The 19,020-nt window shown below is 37.5% G+C and overlaps 1 protein-coding gene across 2 annotated transcripts in view; it reads right to left on the reverse strand.

Moving 5' to 3' along the window:
- The window catches only part of LOC113527542 (cadherin-10), a 40,598-nt gene extending 24,698 nt beyond the window's left edge, over positions 1-15,900 (reverse strand). The window contains exons 1-3 of one of the 2 annotated variants that reach the window (XM_026915468.3): positions 15,335-15,900; positions 15,030-15,218; positions 8,891-9,229 (exon numbers count right to left, since the gene is read on the reverse strand). In XM_026915468.3, the coding sequence (XP_026771269.1) occupies positions 8,891-9,088 (198 nt within the window). In that variant the 5' untranslated portion in view covers positions 9,089-9,229; positions 15,030-15,218; positions 15,335-15,900. The remainder of the gene's footprint in view (positions 1-8,890; positions 9,230-15,029; positions 15,219-15,334) is intronic. The other variant, XM_026915469.3, reaches the window with a different exon arrangement.
- Between the last annotated feature and the right edge of the window lie 3,120 nt (positions 15,901-19,020).

The following is a 19,020-nucleotide window of genomic DNA, read 5'->3' on the forward strand; positions in this document are numbered from 1 at the left end:
TATTATTATTATTATTATTATTATTAAATTAAAAAATGTCCCTGTTTTCAACCTGCCAATTGTGTGTTGCTACATAGATAGTTTTGTCTCATACCATCTTCAATGTACTGGGCATGCATCCATATTTTTGAGTGTGAAACTGGATCGAGTTCCTGACAATAATTTGATTGTTATTTTTCCAAAATACTTTCAATCTTGCATTGGTAAGTTTTTACACCAAACACAATTAATATATATAAAAAAAATGTCAGATTTTCAATCTCAGACTTTTGGACCCCGTTGCATATATATATATATATATATATATATATATGCAACGGGGTCCAAAAGTCTGAGATTGAAAATCTGACATTTTTTTTTTAATATTTTTTTAAAATTGGACATAAACAAAGGGTTTTAGAATTCTGAAATACTTAAAACAACAAAGTAAATGTTCAATAACTTTAATATTTTATAATCAAGATTCTGCACTTTTTCTAGGTTTGTATTTAAATGTAAGCAAATTTGTGATATTGATCATGTTAACTGCTTTGTACAAAAGATCAGATTCTCCTCATTCAAAATCAGTATGTTTTAGTACAGACATAAATATTCTAGTTGTGCAAAGACTAAATAAATAAATAAATAAATAAATAACTAGCTAGGTGGAGAAAATAAAATGCCAGTGGTTTTCAGCAGTAGCAAGTGTTACACAAGAAAACACAAGCACACACACACCTACACATATTACTTTGTTTGAACTGCATTTCCAGCAGCTAGGATGTGATATCTCAAGGGGCAGAATTGGTAATTAACCTCTTTCTGCTTATTTTATTTTTTTTAAGACATAAGTGTCTTATGTGTAAACAAATAATAATGAAACTGTCATGAATTTGGGAAAATGGTTGGGATGAGGTTTTAGCACAGGCAGTAATACATTCACACATAGATGCATGCATTAAGAAAATGTTTATGCACACTTCATCATGGGTCCATGTTCTTCTGAGTGACAGGGAGACAGGGAGGGAGAATGTCACAGCATACAAGCCAACAAAGATATTAATAACTTCAGATATTATATACATTTTCTAGTTTTTTAGAGAACACTGCTAGAGACACATGTAACAATTGTGATGTGGTCTGAACCAAAGACAAATTATAAATTATAGTGAATTAATGTAATAATTCAATTAATTTTTAACATCAGTAATTAAGTTATAATTGAATCAACTTTGGCTGATATACAGCTGTTTAAATGCAGTTATGTGTCTGGAAACTCCCATGAACTGCAAATGACACAGATAGTATTCAAACCTGCACTGGTTTTTTTTACAGTATTGGTGGCTCTCAAAGAGGGGTCCAGGGTCCCCCAAGGATCTATGAAGCATAGGCAGGGGGTCCATGATTTATATATATATATATATATATATATATATATATATATATATATGTATACAGACACACACACTACCACCACCACACCAAGCAAGAGTGAAAACCCTCCACAACATAATTGCACACTGCAATTACAGATTTGTTCTAATAAAGGGTACCTTTGACAACAAACAACATATTACAATAAGGTATTAGAGAATCAGAGAAAGAGCACTAATGTGGGTTTTGATCAGGAGGAGCTTCTATATTAACGCAGATCCCATTTTCATCATAGCTTTTGAATAAAAATCCCCTGACAGCCCTGAAATTAGTGTCCTGTGTCCTTTATTACGGAAAAATCCTACAATCCAGCCTAGCTCTCTCATATGTCACCATCTACAACAAAGGCACACAACAAAAGCAGATGACAGCATGAAATCAACACACAAACACACATGAGCGTAGGATAATTGGTATTTGACAGACACCAGACTGCAATGGCTTATGGGATATATACATAAAATAATTGTGTTATTCTTTGCAGTAAGCACAGACTTGAACAGCAAGCAGCAGCACTGATAAGTTGTTAATATAAGCTGGATTGTGTTCATTTGTAAAAACCGTGAGGGATTATACTGTATATGTTATATGTAATTAGTAATCCACTTGTTAGCAATTAACAATTTCTATGCTGTGTTTATTTTCTTGCTTATGTTGCACATATATCAATATAGTCATAGTATATGCTGAATGGATCAAAATAGTAAAAGTAATGCAGTTATATTACTTAAATAAAGCTTTAGACCCTAAAACCCACTGATGCTTATAAGCATATCAGCTAAAAGCAAATATTTAGACCCAAAAACAGTCCATGTATGCTCCCTATAATTACATAAACAACCGTGGCTACTTAATTGAATTTTCTCTCTACTACTGTTGGTCAATTTTCTTTTTATGGACTAATGCACTAAAATGACTGTTGGCTACGCCCAGATGCATGCATGCCAACCTGAAAATGTACCATTACTGCAGTTAGTAACAGGACTAATTGATTGCAATCCCCTTTGTATTTTTCATTTCTAATGCTTCTAAATCACAATTCTCCAGATGTTTCTTTTCTACAATGTAGCCAATGTTTTTCATTCGGCTGCTCTCCATAGCCTCAGAGGAACACACGGGGTGTCCTAATTACTGGCCAGAAAAAGGACTCCTCTGAGGCTTTAGGGACAAATTAAAAGACATTTCAGAATAAAATATCCCCTAGCCACACAGTGGCAGTTTACGGTGATTCATAAAAAAATATCATAGTTATGTTTTGGCCATGCAGATTTTCTGCCCAAGCTGAAATCCCTCTCCACATTTCAGAGACACCATAGTGAAAGCAAGGCATGGCAAGGAATACTGATTGCAAATTCATTTGCTCAGTGAAACTTTTTGGCACAAAATAGTGTCCTTCTTGCCTGACACTGCAGTCTTTGTGAGATTGGCAACATGAACAGATACCCTTTGTCTATAATGTATAATGGGCAATGAATGCTGCAAGTGAGATATATATATATATATATATAGTTTTGTAGTATAGTCACATTAGCCTTCATTTCATTCTTTCTATCTTTCTTTCTTTGTTGTCAAAACACCTGCCATAATTTACCACTGTTCCCTCTCCATCTAAGTCTCCTTTTTTTTTTTTTTTTTACAAAATTATACATATTCTACCTCAGCCCATATATATTGTATTTTTTCCCCTATGAAAACTCCCTCATACAGCATTTTTCACAGTGTGTTTCATCTTATGCAGAACACCTTGTTGGAAAGGGTTGAAAAAACACATGAACATTGACAATTACCTCCCCTGTCTTGTCCTGAATACTGATGTGGTATTTAAATGGATAGGGACAAACAGCATACACGTTCAGATAGCTTTCACACCTTGAAAAATTGTCTGTAAAAGTGTGTACAAAATCGTCTGCCAGAATGTCTGTGGGATTGCTTTCAGTGAATACAGAATGATCTGAAGTTTGTGCTTATGTTACTTTAGGTGATATAGTATATAAGAGTATGCATATGCTTCATCCTAAAGTAGACACAGACATTTTTGCTGTGGCTGTAATTGACGAATCATTCCAGGTGGTTGTGTAGGCTGATGTGCATAATTGTATTGCTATGACATTTTTATAATCACAGCACTGAAGCTCAAGTGACTTCATTAACTTGTGTACAATTGTTTACCTAAATCATGTATCATCAACCACACAATTAGCTAATGAGTAGTAACAGGTGTCTAGAACGCATGAATAGAGGATGTGTATATGTATGCAAATGGAAGTGTGCTTGTGGATTTGTCAGTAAAGAAATGAATCTGCCTCTGTTGTAGAGTTTTGTAGTGTGAGCTATCAAAAAAACCATTATTTTTTTTACAGTATGATTTTTATTGCCAGTCAATGCAGGGAGAATTGATTTTGAAGTTAAAATTGCAGTAGGCTCCCATAGACCATTAGATATACTTTACTTCTTTAGCAAATGTATCTACTAAGCTCCATTTGGTAGTAGGTTAATTGTCCATCAAATGGCTGTTGTTTCATTGACAGCAAGACCATGTTTTGCTGTAGGGTAGCTAGGGATGGTTCCTCATGCCAAGAAGTTCATAAACCACACTTAGCAAGCTTTAGCAAACTTTACACTCTCTCTGTTGCATACAGTAAACAATCCCTTAAACCCTTTTGCTCACCATAATTAGTGCAATCAATCATTATTAACTCTGTTTAGCAGAACCTAACTGATTGTTCTTTTCCTAACTGACTCTAGAGAAGTCAAGTGTGGAGGAACAGGAAGGGCCTTGTAAGGAGAAGCTGAATGAGGGCAAAGGGAAGACTGAAGAGTACGAGCTTGTTTACTTACCCAGTGAATCACAGGGCTTGGGAAGGTTAATAGGATTTTGTTCACATCAATAGTGCTGATGGAACAGCGTGTGAGCTACTGCCCTTGCATCAAACCACAGCCACAAAAGGGGGCCAATTGCACGCCAAGTTCTAGCACTTAAAAGTGGCTTGCTACTCACTAGGGTCTGACTGCTTATGTACTTCTACTGACTAATGACAATGTAGTGCCAAGTACAAAAAGTACTGCAGATTTGCTGTTCTGCTGTGTAGTGAAAGGCATGTCAAAGTTTCTGTGTACTTTGTGTTGGCCTCAATATCTGTGCTTACCTCCAGTAGATTCAGAGATATTCTCTTCTCTGTGGTTTAGCAAGCGTTAAATCATTAAGTGGATGACCAAATTCCTGAGGCAACAGCAGGATACTTATGAATATTGAATTTTATTCATCTGGGTTTTAAATGGCCGTTTGACATTGATTTATATGAGTTCAGTGCTTAATAAACATGTGAAAAGAAATCATAATGAATGAAGTGTTGTTTTGGAGTGCTGGGAGTGTTGTATGATTTTTAAAACATGTTCATTGATTGTTCTTGTCTTTAAACGGCTATAGGAATAAAGAACATTCATTTAATGCTGTTAATTTCTATTTTTTTTATTTATATACAAATGCTAATAGGAAAATTAAAATTCAAACATATATTTTCCTTATTAGCATGCATAATTTGAGATAGAATTCAAATCCAGGTGCAAATATGTATTTTTGTGCACAGTGGCTTCCTAGATTAAAATGCAAATGCATTTCATTTTCAATGTCTAAACTGGTGTGATCCTGCCATATTGAAAAAGTTGCAGCAGTCCATCCATTTGAGGTTACTTTCTTGTCCACAATTACAACTCAAAAGTCATAAAAACCTGAAAATAAAATAACTCTGTAATCTTATTTGCATTTGATTTTTTTAGCTCCATCAATCAAATTCAACATTTTAGAGAAAGTGATGAAATCATTATTTAGTCTTTGTGTAGGGAAGTCAATACTGACTTCTGCCACATCTTGGAGACACTTGGAAGCACCACTTTAAAGAAGTTGTAGATGATGGGAGAACTGATCTACAACTATGGAGTCGAATGTTTTAGAACAATGAAGAGAAAGGGAAAAGTAGGCAATAGAATGACTGGTCAGAGCATAAAGGCAGCTGAAAAAGCAGTGTAGAAAGGCCACAGAGGAGAAGAAGGAGGGCATTAACCTTTTGAAGGATGACATCAAGGTCAGGCTCACAACATTGAGGAGAGCTAAGAACTTGAGAAAAAAAAGCACAGTATGAAAGAGCAGGCAAGAGTTAGCATCTGCTAAGATCCTTTCAAGCTCATAAAAGACCTCTTGACAAAAAAAAAAAATCTGGGACACTTTCAGTCCCACTTGCAGACCTTGAAGATCACCTGGTCCTTTTCTGACGTGCGGTGACATGAGCGGGTCACCTTACCACCTGACATGCCACCAATTCACTAAGCAAAATACCAACTAGATGTCAGCCCTCCCAGGTGGAGGGAAGTAGAAAGAACCATGCATCAGACAAGATCTGCATAATCTCCAGGGCCAAATGGGCCATAGAGGCCTACAGAAATGCACCAGGCATACTGCAAGTTTGCTGGAGACAGACAAGGGTGATATGGCAGACACAGGAGATCCCAACTTCATGGCATAGAGCAGGCGGCATCCTAATCCCAAGGGAGAAGGACTCTGTTGACCTCAGCCAGTTTCACCAGACCAGGCTGGTCAATGTTGAAGGCAACATATTCTTTAGCGTGGTGGCGTACAGGCTTTTGGACTACCTGGAAAGAAATCTCTTTATTTATCTCTATAAAGATATCCATGATTTTCCATGTGCCTGGAACACACAGCCATGATCTGGCATCAGATCCAGACTGCCAAAAGGGATGGAAGAGACCTCCATGTGGTGTTTCTGGATCTTGCCAGTGCCTTTGGCTAAGTTCCCCACAACTTCCTCTGGGCTGCATTTCATTACTTTGGTGTTTGAAACCATCACAAACCTTGTCCAGGACTATTCTCATGATGCCAGCTATGCAAGACTATGCTAGAATAAACCACAGCATGGCAGCATCTGGAAGTGGGAATCATGAGATTCATCCTAGAACTATCCATTTTCAGTCTCATAGTGGAGTATAAGTGCACCAAGGTAAGGCTGGAGATAATGCTGACAGAGTCTCACAATAGCCACTGTGGCCTCCACCTAGTCAACTGGGAAGATGTGGACACCTTCAGAGGCAACCCAGCAGGCAAAGGTGACACTCCAGCACAAAGAACTCTGTTGGCCAGCTTAGTGCAGCAAGGGACAGGAGGCCTCACACTTGCAGCCAACAAGCTACATTGATGCAAGGTTAATCCAGCCTAATGTTCCATTTTCATTGTGAAGGAAATACATCGACAAGAGCAAGCTACAGGGTGCAAAAAGGCTGTCACCCAGGGAAGACTAGGGCAATGGATGAGATCCATTGGAAGACCTGGGAGATCTGGAAACATTTAGATAAAGCTTCATCATTGGAGCCAGATAAAAAAATAAAATAAAAAAAAACTCAGCCAATGCCTACAAAAAATATATGACTGTTGTCTACAGATGCTTTTTAGTCACTTCTTCCAAAACATGCAATGTTGCTTCAAAGCCCTACCTACAGTGTTTAATTGACAGGGCTACTTCATTGACAGGGAAAAAGCAAATGGGTTTGCAAACAGAGATGGTATGGAAAAGAGACAGGGCAGTATTGCAAAGGCTTTTTTTTGGCCCAAACTGGAACATGAAAAATCAATATCAAATAGAAGATCTGCTATTACATTTTAATATGGCAGAATCATATTTGAAATTGAAAATGAAATGTCAAATGAAAGCATTTGTGTTTTAATTTTGGCTGCCATTGGACATTGTTCCTCACAAAAATGCAAACATACAATTTGCAGCAGAATTCAAATCTCAAAATTATATACTTATTTGCAATACACGCTACTGAAAATACATGTTTGAATTTTCAAATTAAAATTTGAATAAAGTCTGGAAATTTTGAATGAAAGCATAAGAAATAAATAAGAAGACTAACTCTGTCTCGAACCTTAACCTCTCCAACCTTTCATACAAATTGAGCTGTGCATATTGCTTTGATTTTGCAAGCATGAGACCATGTCTGAATAAAGCCACTGTTATGATTTAAATATGAAAGGAGGGTCCATTGGCCATAAATAAACATGGCCTCCCAAAGAACTAGGCAATGGCTGGTGAATTATCTTTATAAGAAAGACCATCAATGGCCCTGATGTGTTCTTGCTGGGCTTTTAAGTGCCTATTCATTGGTCAGCACAGAGGCCCTAACACAGATGGACAAACTCATTCACTAGCACACACTGATGGAAATTGATGGGATTAGTTATAACACATCTGATTAGAATCATCTTTGAAACATTTCCCTTCCCCATCCTTAGTATTTATGGCAGTCTTTTGTTATTCTAGTACTTTTCTTGGGAATGTGATTGGACAGTCTGCAAGAATAGGGCCAGCCCAATGTGATTGTTATAATTCCAGAGACGGAGAGAGAGAGAGAGACAGAGAGAGAGAGAGAGAGAGAGAGAGAGAGAGAGAGCACAAATAGCAGCATCTAAACACTGGGAAGAAGGCCAGGCCACTGATTAGTATAACACTACCTCTACTGATGAACTTGTCCCAGTCAGCACTGCTTTACTGCTTCAGCACATCCACACAATGACGCTATGGTTGAGGGCATTTCTTTCTTCTCCCTTTTTTTGAGTTATTGTTTTCTTTATCACCGTCATTCATTTCTTTCTCAGTTTGTTACCCAATGATCTCTGCATTCACACTTAATAGATGTGAAAGGACAAGATGCTATCAGTTGGCGCTCACGGGCCCCTCTCTCCCTCAAACCCCTGCTCATGACACTTGTTTACTTGGGCAAGATGAAGGGAGTGATGAAAGTGAGCTTCCTCAACAGAAAATTGGCTGCCAACAGTCATCCTCATTTCCCTCCTCCCCCCACAGGACTGTAACTGCTGCTTTCTAAATTATGGTTGTCTAGGAGCTCGGCTCTTACGCCAGTGGCTTGACAAGCACTTCACTCTGATCTGATGCCATGCAGGCTGAGAGGAACACTTGCACTATTGTGATTTTTATCAGCGTGCTGCTCACCACACCTTTCTGTAGCTGTGAAATATTGGGAAGTTACATTATAGAATGGCTTTGGCTTTCATACTATGTTGTAAGTGTATTCAAAGGCTTTGTTCTTAATGGAGACTTGCATCTAAAATGGATTGGATGGATGGATATTTGGATATATAAAATGGATATTTTGTTCATATGAGTTTTATTAGCATGGTGCTTTGTAATGTAATGATGTTGTTATAGCTTTTTCCTGCTCACTTCTCTACAGAGAGAACACAGGAGGTTAGGTAAGTTCTCTAAAATATTATTGTATTTGCTCTGTTTTGCTGTTATTTTATATCAAGCATTCAGTTTTTTTTTTCTTTCTCTCTAGCTCTTGAATATGTTGATGTACAGGTACCAATTTGTTATCTTATATTAGCACTTAATGACATCATACGTCTTGCATTTGGCTTCCATTAATGATTAATCACCAAACTTACCTTGCCTACATATTGCTTTCCACTTCCGGTCCACTCCTCCAAGAGAAAGAAACTATTCCACATCCATCCACGTTTAGAACGATGAAGTGTCCGTCCATCCCTATCAGCTGTGCTAAATCCAGGCACTGGGCGGAGCAAGGCTGAGCTCCACTCCAGGATGGACAACAGCAGGAGTAAAGAGAGCTGATTAGTTATCATTGTATCCAATCGGTCCTGGAGAGTCCTTGATAAGGAATCAATTAGCAGCTTGAGTGTTTTTTGGGAGATACAGCTGAATGCAAATCACAACAGAATGGTACATCCTATCCTCAGTCTCCTTTTCTCCTTTCTTGTTCAGGCCTGGAAGAAGGCAAGAGAAGATTGATGAGGCACAAATTTATGCATCATGCTATGGTTTCTTTCTTGCATCCCTAAGATCTCAGCAATTGAATAGCTTTAAGTTGGCAGCAGATCAGTCAGTAGAAACTCCAACAAAGTTACAAACAGTTTCTAACTGAACTATCTTTTTCATTAATAACAAGGAATGACAAATGCTTCAAAAACATATTTATAACCATTTATTTACTTTGACGGTTGATGTCACACAGTTGTAGATCAAAAATCTAGAGTCAACTGCAGTGCTATGCTCAAAGTTCTGATTACATACAAGTCTGTGGTACACAATAAACAGAGCAGGCTGCTTAGCTAAACCCACAATGACTCACTGAAGCACAGTGTGCCCCAAGAGCACTGCTGAATGGTAATTTAGGGAGCGCATGCATAATTTATGGGCTTTTGGAAGTTAATCCTAATAAATCGTTCTTCCTTCATTCCATGCAAGCCAGTTTTCAAGGAAAATGTAGAAGGCCAAAGTGTCATGCCAGCCTGATGGGCATTTATTACCCCACTGTATCTCTGGGGGATCACAAGCAAATCAGGAGCGAATTCATAACATTATGTCGTTCTTGTTCACCGATCTGAATCTACATGAGAAAGACAAGGAGAATAAAAAGGCACAATGTCATTGGAGGCATATGGAAGAACAAAGCATCTATGCCTCTTTTTTGTCTGTGAACAAATTAGAACTATGGTCCGTTGTGATGTTACTAAAATAGTACTTGTAAGAGCACATTATCTTATGAGCATGAATGAAAAAATTTAATTAATGAGATACAAATGAAACTGGGCATTATTCACAAGGTAGCAGTTTAAAAGTGCGTCGACTGCTGTAATGAGTGGAATCACTGACTTTGCTAATGTTGATAATGAATTCATGCAGGCCCAGCATGGGAAGGTCTCTGTGGGCTACAGACATGCGGTTCGTGTTTCTCAGGGTCAGAGAGCTGGGGAAAACGTTTACATTCAACACCTCTGTAGCAATCTTCATGAATTAAACATGACATTAAGGGACGAGTAGTTATATGCTATTGCCAATGTAGTATCATAAAATGAAAAAGTGTGGAGTCAGTCTACATACTTCTAGCATGTGCTGTTCATGTAAGTAAGATTACATTGGTAACCTTTTAATAGTGGGGAAACATACAATGTATACAGTGCTACCATAAATGTATCATGTGTACTGGGGTTTGTTTAAGCCTATAATGTAGATTAGATATAGACCTATATGTTAGGTCTTAATGGAAATGCTATCAAACTGGACATTCATCCATTATTACAAAAGTTAGATTTGATGAAGGTGATCTATAACAAATACTACACCTACTATCATACCTCAAGGACTTTTATTAGGGTAAATAAAAACTATTATTAAATTCTTACAATTATTATTTACAGAAATATATTTTTTTATCCCCAATCAATGCATGTAACTTTAACCTTCAGAACCCTATCCTATTTTTGAGCATGTCACTTCCTTTATTATTTAGAATTCATATATGCTTTTCTTTTTTAAGGACATTCTTGTCTAGACATACTATAGGCTATATGTCATTGTTTGATACGTAAAAACTAACACATTTTTCTTTTACCATTTTTAATAATAAAAACATATTTTGCACCTCTTTGCAAATTTGTAATTAGATTAGATGTAAAAGTAAAAAAGAAAGAAAAAAGATTCTCTGTGATCTGGAAATGCAGGCATTTTCTGGTGAGTAGTGTAATGATATGGGAATTTGCTATCATCTGTATATAATACTTGAATAACAACTGAAAATGAAGATTAATTTGAGTATTATTTAGATAAATTCGAGTATCATTTAGTTTACTTCAGCTGTTAGGTATGATAGTGCACTCTCAGTACCAGAATAAATATCCGTTTATCTATTTCTGTCTTCTTGAGCACTACGCATGTCTCTCCTCCAGGTGACTAACTGAAGTCTCCTGCGTGTTTACACACTATAAAAGATAGAGAGCTAGTAAAGCTAGTGTGTGTGCATCTTTGTCTGTGTTTTGAGTGACATGGCAGATTCACGCTTCACAATAGTTTGAGAAAATAACCAAACGAATATATTTAAAAACACTGAAAGTAAATAAGGACAGTAAAAATATTGATTTGTAATTTTTGGAGTTATCCAAACTGATGATGTCAATACACTCACTCACACATAGGCGAAAAACATAGAAACTATACTTGTTACAAATATATATATATATATATATATATATATATATATATATATATATATATATATATATGTCTAAGATAAACATAGACACTGTAAGTATTGTATAGTAAATTATGCAATAATAGAAAGTTTCCAGCCACTTTCATTGCCATGATGAAGTTGTGCTTACTGCAGCATGGTAGCGTTAAGCTATCATGCTGTGGATTGCACATGTATGCAGTCCTTGTGAACCCAGTTCTGCTGAGAAAGTGTTATCATTGCTGTCATGTAACAGGGCTGTTTATAGGATGGGGATTGTGGAAGGGTCCAGATAGGAGATTATGTGGTGGTGGCTGACTTAGAGGATGCCAATAAGCTATAAGCTGATAAAGGGTTTCTTTTTTTTCCCCTTTTACTGGCCTCCACACTCTGAGTTGAGCTGTTCCACAGTGATGACAAGTGCATCCTTGGAATCTCACAGAATCCGTTTGTGGCAATTAAACTATGGTGATTCTTGTGATTGCATTTTCTAATTAACATTCAAGGCTGTCCTTGGGTTTTAATAGCATTCTGGATATTAATCTTTGATGCAGCATGCCTATTAAGCATTAAAACAGCACATCTTTTTAAAATTCTGCTTGCTGCCCCATGCCAAGGGGGTGGATGGGCCCACAAAAGAGGGGAAAAAAATCCTTGCCAGATGTTCAGTACTTTCATTTAATTATCTCAACTTGATTATTTTATTAAGAGTCGGCAGCATATTAAAAGTTGTTTATGAAGAAAGGCTTCAGTGTAGGAGGATTTACAGTAGCTTAATATAAAAAAGAAAAAAAAGGAATGCGGAAGGGCAAATATTCTGATATAAAGCCTCACAGTCTTACTTGTCGTATTAACTAGCTTAAGTGGTAGGTGTACAAGTGTGTTTGTGTGTACACATGCTTACATAGCTCACTGCATTGTAATTTTATATTAATAAGTATTTAAGTGGGAATGTACTGTGCTTAGGTGCGTTGGTGGTTTGAAACAGACATACTGGCTGTACAAGCAACAGGGCTTTATGTATTATTGTGGCACACTAAACATCACTGCTAGGACTAATATGCGAAAACACACACACACACACACACACACACACACACACAAAGAGAGACACAGAGAGAGAGAGAGTAGTAAGTCAGGTCAGTAGAGCGGCTGTGCCCTGGCTAGTGAGACTCTGTCTTTGTAATTGCTGTAGTCCTGTCTGCGAGGCAGTGATCTATTTCTCCAGAGACTTATAAAAATCAGTCTGGAGCAGCAGTGCCCACTGGGAATACATTTCCCATAGTCCAGTACAGCCTCGTTTGCTCAACCCTGTGTTGTGCCAGTTATTTCTTTCCTTCTCTCCTTCTCTTTCTCTCTTTGCTTTGCCCCGGAGGGCTGCCTCAGACATGGATCATTTAGGGAATCTGGGCTAGCCCTCTCCACGCCTGGTGCTGTGCTGATGGATGGTTGTACGCATATATGGGGTAACACTGTCTGTGTCTGTACATTCATTTTACACAGTGTCTTTGGAGGAAAGTTTTTTTCTTTTTTCTTTCTTTCTTTCCTCCTTCCCTATGACCTTGACGTCTAACAAACTCAGAGGATGGAAAATGGATTTGAAGCTCTGATGGGATCGAGTAGTGAGGCAGATTGTGAAATGGAAAGGAAAGGAACAAAAGAGGGCAGATGCATGCTGGTATGACATGTTGGATGAGCAATGAACTCCATATGATACAAAGCTTGAAACACCATCATAAGTCTTTCAGATAAACTTCATGGATATCTACTAAGAGAATGACTCTGTGCGCAAAGCAGCAGTCCCATCAGATTATAAGAACTAGAGATGCCCAGTAGAAGGTTTTATTTACTTTTTTAACCATAAAAATGATAGCATGTTAATAGTGTAATACCATCATGATTTAAAAATGACAAGAGGTTCTCTTGCTTGGACTGAATTGTCATGAAGTAACTTAAAAACTCGACCACTTGGTGGAGCTCACCATCTCTCAGTGAGTGCAGCACAATTACGGCAATGTTCCTTTCTCTCTCTCTCTCTCTCTCTCGCTCACTCTCTCTCGCTCACTCTCTCTCACTCTGCTGTTTTCTATTCTATTCCAATATTGACTGCATTGCATTGAGGAGACACTCTGTAAGCTGTAAATAATAACGAAATCTTCAACTTAATACCTGCTGTGTATTCACTGAAATATTTTCAAAAATGACACTTGAACACTAGAAAATAGTTAGTAATCCTGCATGAACAGATATAAACAGAAATTTTGCAGAAGTACATGTAAGATTTTTAAGATTTTTTAAAAGATTTTTTTTTTGTAGCTAAATTGCATACTTGTCAAGTGTTGTAATTGTCTACTAAACATTTCATAAAAATCCAAAGTCCATCAAGGTTTAGATTTAAAGTTCGTGTGTAAATAAAAGCGCATAGCTCATTTGATTTTACAAAGATAATGTTATTAGACTCAACTGTCATGAGTGTTGCACATCTGTAGCTAATTTACTGAATAATGTGAATACATAAATGAGGCACTACAAAAAAAAAAACAATCAAACAAACAAAAAAACATTAAGCTGTCCCCAGAAATCATCATGGTGAAGTTTACATAAATTCCAGTGGAAAAAGTAGAAAATATCTACTTACAACTTCACTTTGGATGGAAGAATTTTTATATACTTTTTTTTTTTTTTACTGTTTTGCCCCTTGAGTCACTGTTTTCTCGTTCTGTTCTTTATGTTGTGTTGTTTATTTGTTCTGCACTGTATATTGTGTTGCATCTGTTCTGCAATGTATATTTTGTTGCATCAATAAATCAGTCAATCTAGATAGATAGATAGATAGATAGATAGATTTTTTCAGTCATTCATTCTCATTTTTATAGACATAAACAATTTATGATGTGACCTGAGGCCAGCCAGTAAACGAGTGGACAGATGACAGTTCACAGTAATAAGCGGCTTAGTGGAATCATGCAAAAGCATTTGTGTAATTGGAGAATTCCTATAAGGATGATTCCTAGAGAACATTATCAAAGCATGCACAATTCCTCTTATCAGTCCATGACAGGCTATTTAAAGATCTGACTGAATTTAAAGGAATTCAAAGCCCTTCAAAGCAAGAATTTGCATTTCCCTCTATTCCTGGCTGTCTTTGATGATCCAGTATTTTACACTGTTGCACTACTAAGAAATCGCAGAATAAAAAAAAATAAGCAGCACCATCCTGTGCAGACTCTCCATGCACTAAGTTGAACAACATGAATGTGCACTAAGGTAAGATATTCTGTCTGAATTCATTTCTTCTTTTTTTTCTGGAAAGAAAAAAAAATCTAAGCAATATATAAACAATAGAACTCACATTGCTGATGCTATCAACCTTATCCAAGCTTTCTAAACTCCACACATGAGATGGAATGCTATCAAAAAGTGACTCTACAGCTATAAACAAGAACTGATGCACAAAGTAGGATTCCTTCATATTCTATAATCATTGCATTATATTTCTTCACGTTAAAAACCTTCTTTAACATCCTGCAAATGAAAAGAATAAACCGTCCACTTACATTCTTGCAGCTTCGAATCCTTCTCTGGGTAACTTTATTCACAGATTTTAACTGGCTTACAGTGAGATACGTCCACGGCAGCAGAATAAGTCGTGGGGTGAAGCGCACATGTCTTAATAATAACCTTTAGATTCGGCAAGAGAAATTATGTACATGACTGCACTCTTTCAGTGCGCTCCTTTCATCTGTCTGAGAGAAAGGGATGGAGAGAGAGTGGGAGAGGGAGAGAGTGAGTGAGAGAGGGAGAGAGCGAGAAAGAGAGAGAGACTGAACACGGCTGGGAGGGAGAGTGAGAGAGGTTTTACCTTCAGTGTTCATGCTCCGTTGCTGATCTACGCGTTAGCAGTCATGCTGCTCTGTCCCTCTTTAGCAAAGCGAAGCACTGCCTGCTCTGTCACCTTTCCTGCACTTACATGCCAAGCTCGAGTGCAGTCTGCGTGTGGAGATGCGTGGATGGGAGCCAGGGTGTGTGAGTGTGAAAGAGACTGTGTATGAGAGAGAGGGAGAGAAAGAAAGAGAGAGAGCGCATGCAGCTACCTCACTGACATGCTGTCTTCTCTTTCAAATGTGTCTCCCACTGTGTTCCTTGCTTCTTTTTTTGTTTCTATCCAAATGCATGTGTATGATTGATTTTTTTCTACTTTTACATTTATTCTGTTGTTTTTTTTTTCTTCATAATTTCTGTCTATATTTACACGCTTTTCTGCTCTCTCTCTCTCTCTCACTCACTCTCTCTCTGTCCATTGCTGTCAGGGAGAGAAAGAGTGAAGGAGAAATGACTCAGCTCATGATTGGCTGCCACTCAGAAGTCCCCAGTAAAAGACGACAGGAAGAAAGAAAAAAAATGAAGAAAGAGGAGGGGTTAGGAGAGCCTTTAGTCCCCTGGAGCTGTGGCTTTGACTTAGCTTGCCACAGAGCACAGTGGGAGTGAAAGGATACATAAAGGCCGTCACTGGGAGGTTAGGATGGACACAGCCGAAGAGAAAAAGGAACGATATAGAGAGAGAGCAAGAGAGATAGAGGGAGAGAGATAGAGGGACAGTTTATAATAGAGAGAAGGGGAAAGAGACAAAGGGACGCTCAAGCAATAGATGGCAGTAATGATCCACTGCAAAAAGACATTTCATGATGGATGGAGTCACTGATGCTTGATGTCTAAAGCAATCCAGGCCTGAACTAATCCAGTGCTAATGACAGCAGGATGAAGGAGAAAATGACCATAAAATGTAAAGCAGCAGCAGAAGAGAACAGCAAAAGACTGCTGCGGACTTCTTCTTGTTCTTCATGAGTTGAGTGTTTCTTGAAGGACAGCTTTCAGAAATTCTGTTCAGGTCTAACATTTAGCATCCACCCTTACCTCAGCGAAAGGATATATCACAGCCAACACGCACACAAGAACATAGCACAGCATTCATATTTAGACAGGAAGTAAGCTAAGCACCAGCCATTTAGGGCTTTTGGTGTAAGTTAAGTTTTAAATTGAGATTAAGAGAGATTAAAGGAACATGAGTAAGCTTGTAAAAGATAGCTAGCTAGCAAGCAGAAGAGATAGGAGCCTTTCATATGATGATTTGTGTAAAAGTACCACAAACCTGATAACCTATCTAGTAAAGATACTTTGAAGCACATGGGTTTCTATGAATATTTTATTAGCAGAGAAAAGGGATAAAAATGATTCAGTGGTGCCTGCTTGCCCAGAACTTTTTATCCATAGATTTGCTGTGTTTTCCCGATCTGAAATTTATCCAGCTAAATTAACATATTAACAGATAAGAATGAACAAATGAGTGAGAAATGATCTGTCAGTGCAACTCAAAGTGTAATTAACTTTGCCTGGGGCTTTCTGTTGTGGCAAATCTTTATCCATTATAGCTTATACTGTTTTAGGTGTGTGTGTGTGTGTGTGTGTGTGTGTGTGTGTGTGTGCATGCGTGTCTGTGTGCGTGCTGAATTTCTTTCTACATTTTTTTTTCTACATTCTTACTGTTACATTTGCACACTACACACAAGCATATACAGAGTACATAGATTATGAATTATTACACCAGATAAGACAGGTTTGTACAGCCAGTGCATGTTCGGTTGGTATTTTGCTTCTAAGTTAATTACATTTGATCTATGTCAGACCAAAGTGGCTTTGTTTCTACTGAGTGAATATTCAGAGTTACAACAGAATAACAGCTGAACAACTGTATTTCCATTCTGATTAAACAGAGCATGGTGGTGGGTTTAAGTAAAACAGCTCACTGAGCTGGAGTTACAGAGTGGTTATAGGATACTATTTTTAATCAACATAATAGACAGTGCTCCTCTGAGATCTGTAATGGCAATCCTCTACTATCATGCACTTGATTTTTTTATGATTATTATTTTTTTGTATTACTATTATGTAGATTTTTGCCTCCTCACACCATACAACATCAAATTCAAATTAGAAAATCCTGTGGAATTCTTAGTTCATATAATCAGAGACTGAGTTAGACAAACTCTCAGACTCGTTTGACGTGAGTATGATTGTTTTACCATAATCCAAAGCACCCATTAAATTTTCCTCCTCACTGTCTTGTTGAATGTGTCACATAGGAAGAGTTAAGAATAAATGACATAGAAGAGTTAAGAATAAATGACTGAATCTTAACATGCTTACAATGACAAACTGTCTTAATAGAGTTGAATATCACTAGGTTTTGTCTAGCTTGTGCCAAGAATATAGAAATCAAATATCATTATTGATTGTATATACCAATAAATTCAGACACTTCTTCTTTAGGAAACATATAAAACACACCAAAATAAAACAGTAATTCATTCATCTTCAGTAACCATTTTATCCTGATCAGAGCCACGGTGGATCCAGAACCAATCCTGGTAACAATGAGCTCGAGGTAGGAGAATTCACCCTAGATGTGATGCCAGTTCATGACAGGGCACCATGCACACACACATTCAGATTTACACCTACAGTATGGGTAAATTGCCATAATCAGTTCTCCTATGTGCATATTTTTGGACAGTGCGAAGAAACCAGAGAATCCAGAGGAAACATACATGAGCATGGGGAGAACATGCAAAACTCCACTTCGACAGTGGAGTAACATAACATAACACAAGCTCAGGATCAAACCTAGGACCATGGTGCTGTGAGGTGGTGATCCTATTCATGCAGGAGTAAAATTACAGGTAATATGCATGAAGGGGTAAAATTAAAGATAATATGCATGCAGGGGTAAAATTGAGTTCAAGCACATGAAGGTCCCCCACTTTTGGTTTCTGTGAACAGCAAGCACACTTACACTGATTAATCAAGGGTTCTTAGCTTAAGTTCTACTTACTAGTTCTACTTGAAACCGTTTCTGATAGGGAACCACTGCTGTAGAGTTCTACAAAGACCATATAAGGGTTCCCCCAGAAACACAACCAAAGTTCACTTTAAGGGTAAGACTGCAGAGCTGACCTCAGGTATGTTTTAATGGGAATGTAAATCATACATTTTCCTACAGGACAGAAACAGATATATTGGAAGACATCAGGCTTCCCCACCACCTAAATCCCAGACGATAACCATAAATTTTCATAATGTCCCCTAAAATCTGTCACCTCACTTGTTTTGGCATAAATATTTTATAGATTCTCCAGTATTGCTTGATAAAGCAAAGTTGTAAGGATAATGAATGTGTTATAAAAGCATTTAATAGGTACCCTTATTTCTTAGGGTAATTTTTTACCTAGGGATGATTTTCACAGGGCTACATGGCATCTACATGAGATTGTCATGACAACTGTGGCTCATAATGGTGGTTATGTGACAGTTTGCCGAATAAGGTTAATTGGAAAATTTAATAAAAGTGATCACAAAAATATGCCCAGCAGTGTCTCCTGTTCTTTGCACATGGTGGTAGCATCAATCTTAAAAGCTGCTGTTTAACAGGTTTGGATAATGACAATAATTACACTATAATAACAATGTTGTGCATATATTCTTAGACCTTTA

Source organism: Pangasianodon hypophthalmus, chromosome 12 (assembly GCF_027358585.1).
Source record: "Pangasianodon hypophthalmus isolate fPanHyp1 chromosome 12, fPanHyp1.pri, whole genome shotgun sequence".
Classification (NCBI taxonomy): Eukaryota; Metazoa; Chordata; class Actinopteri; order Siluriformes; family Pangasiidae; genus Pangasianodon; species Pangasianodon hypophthalmus.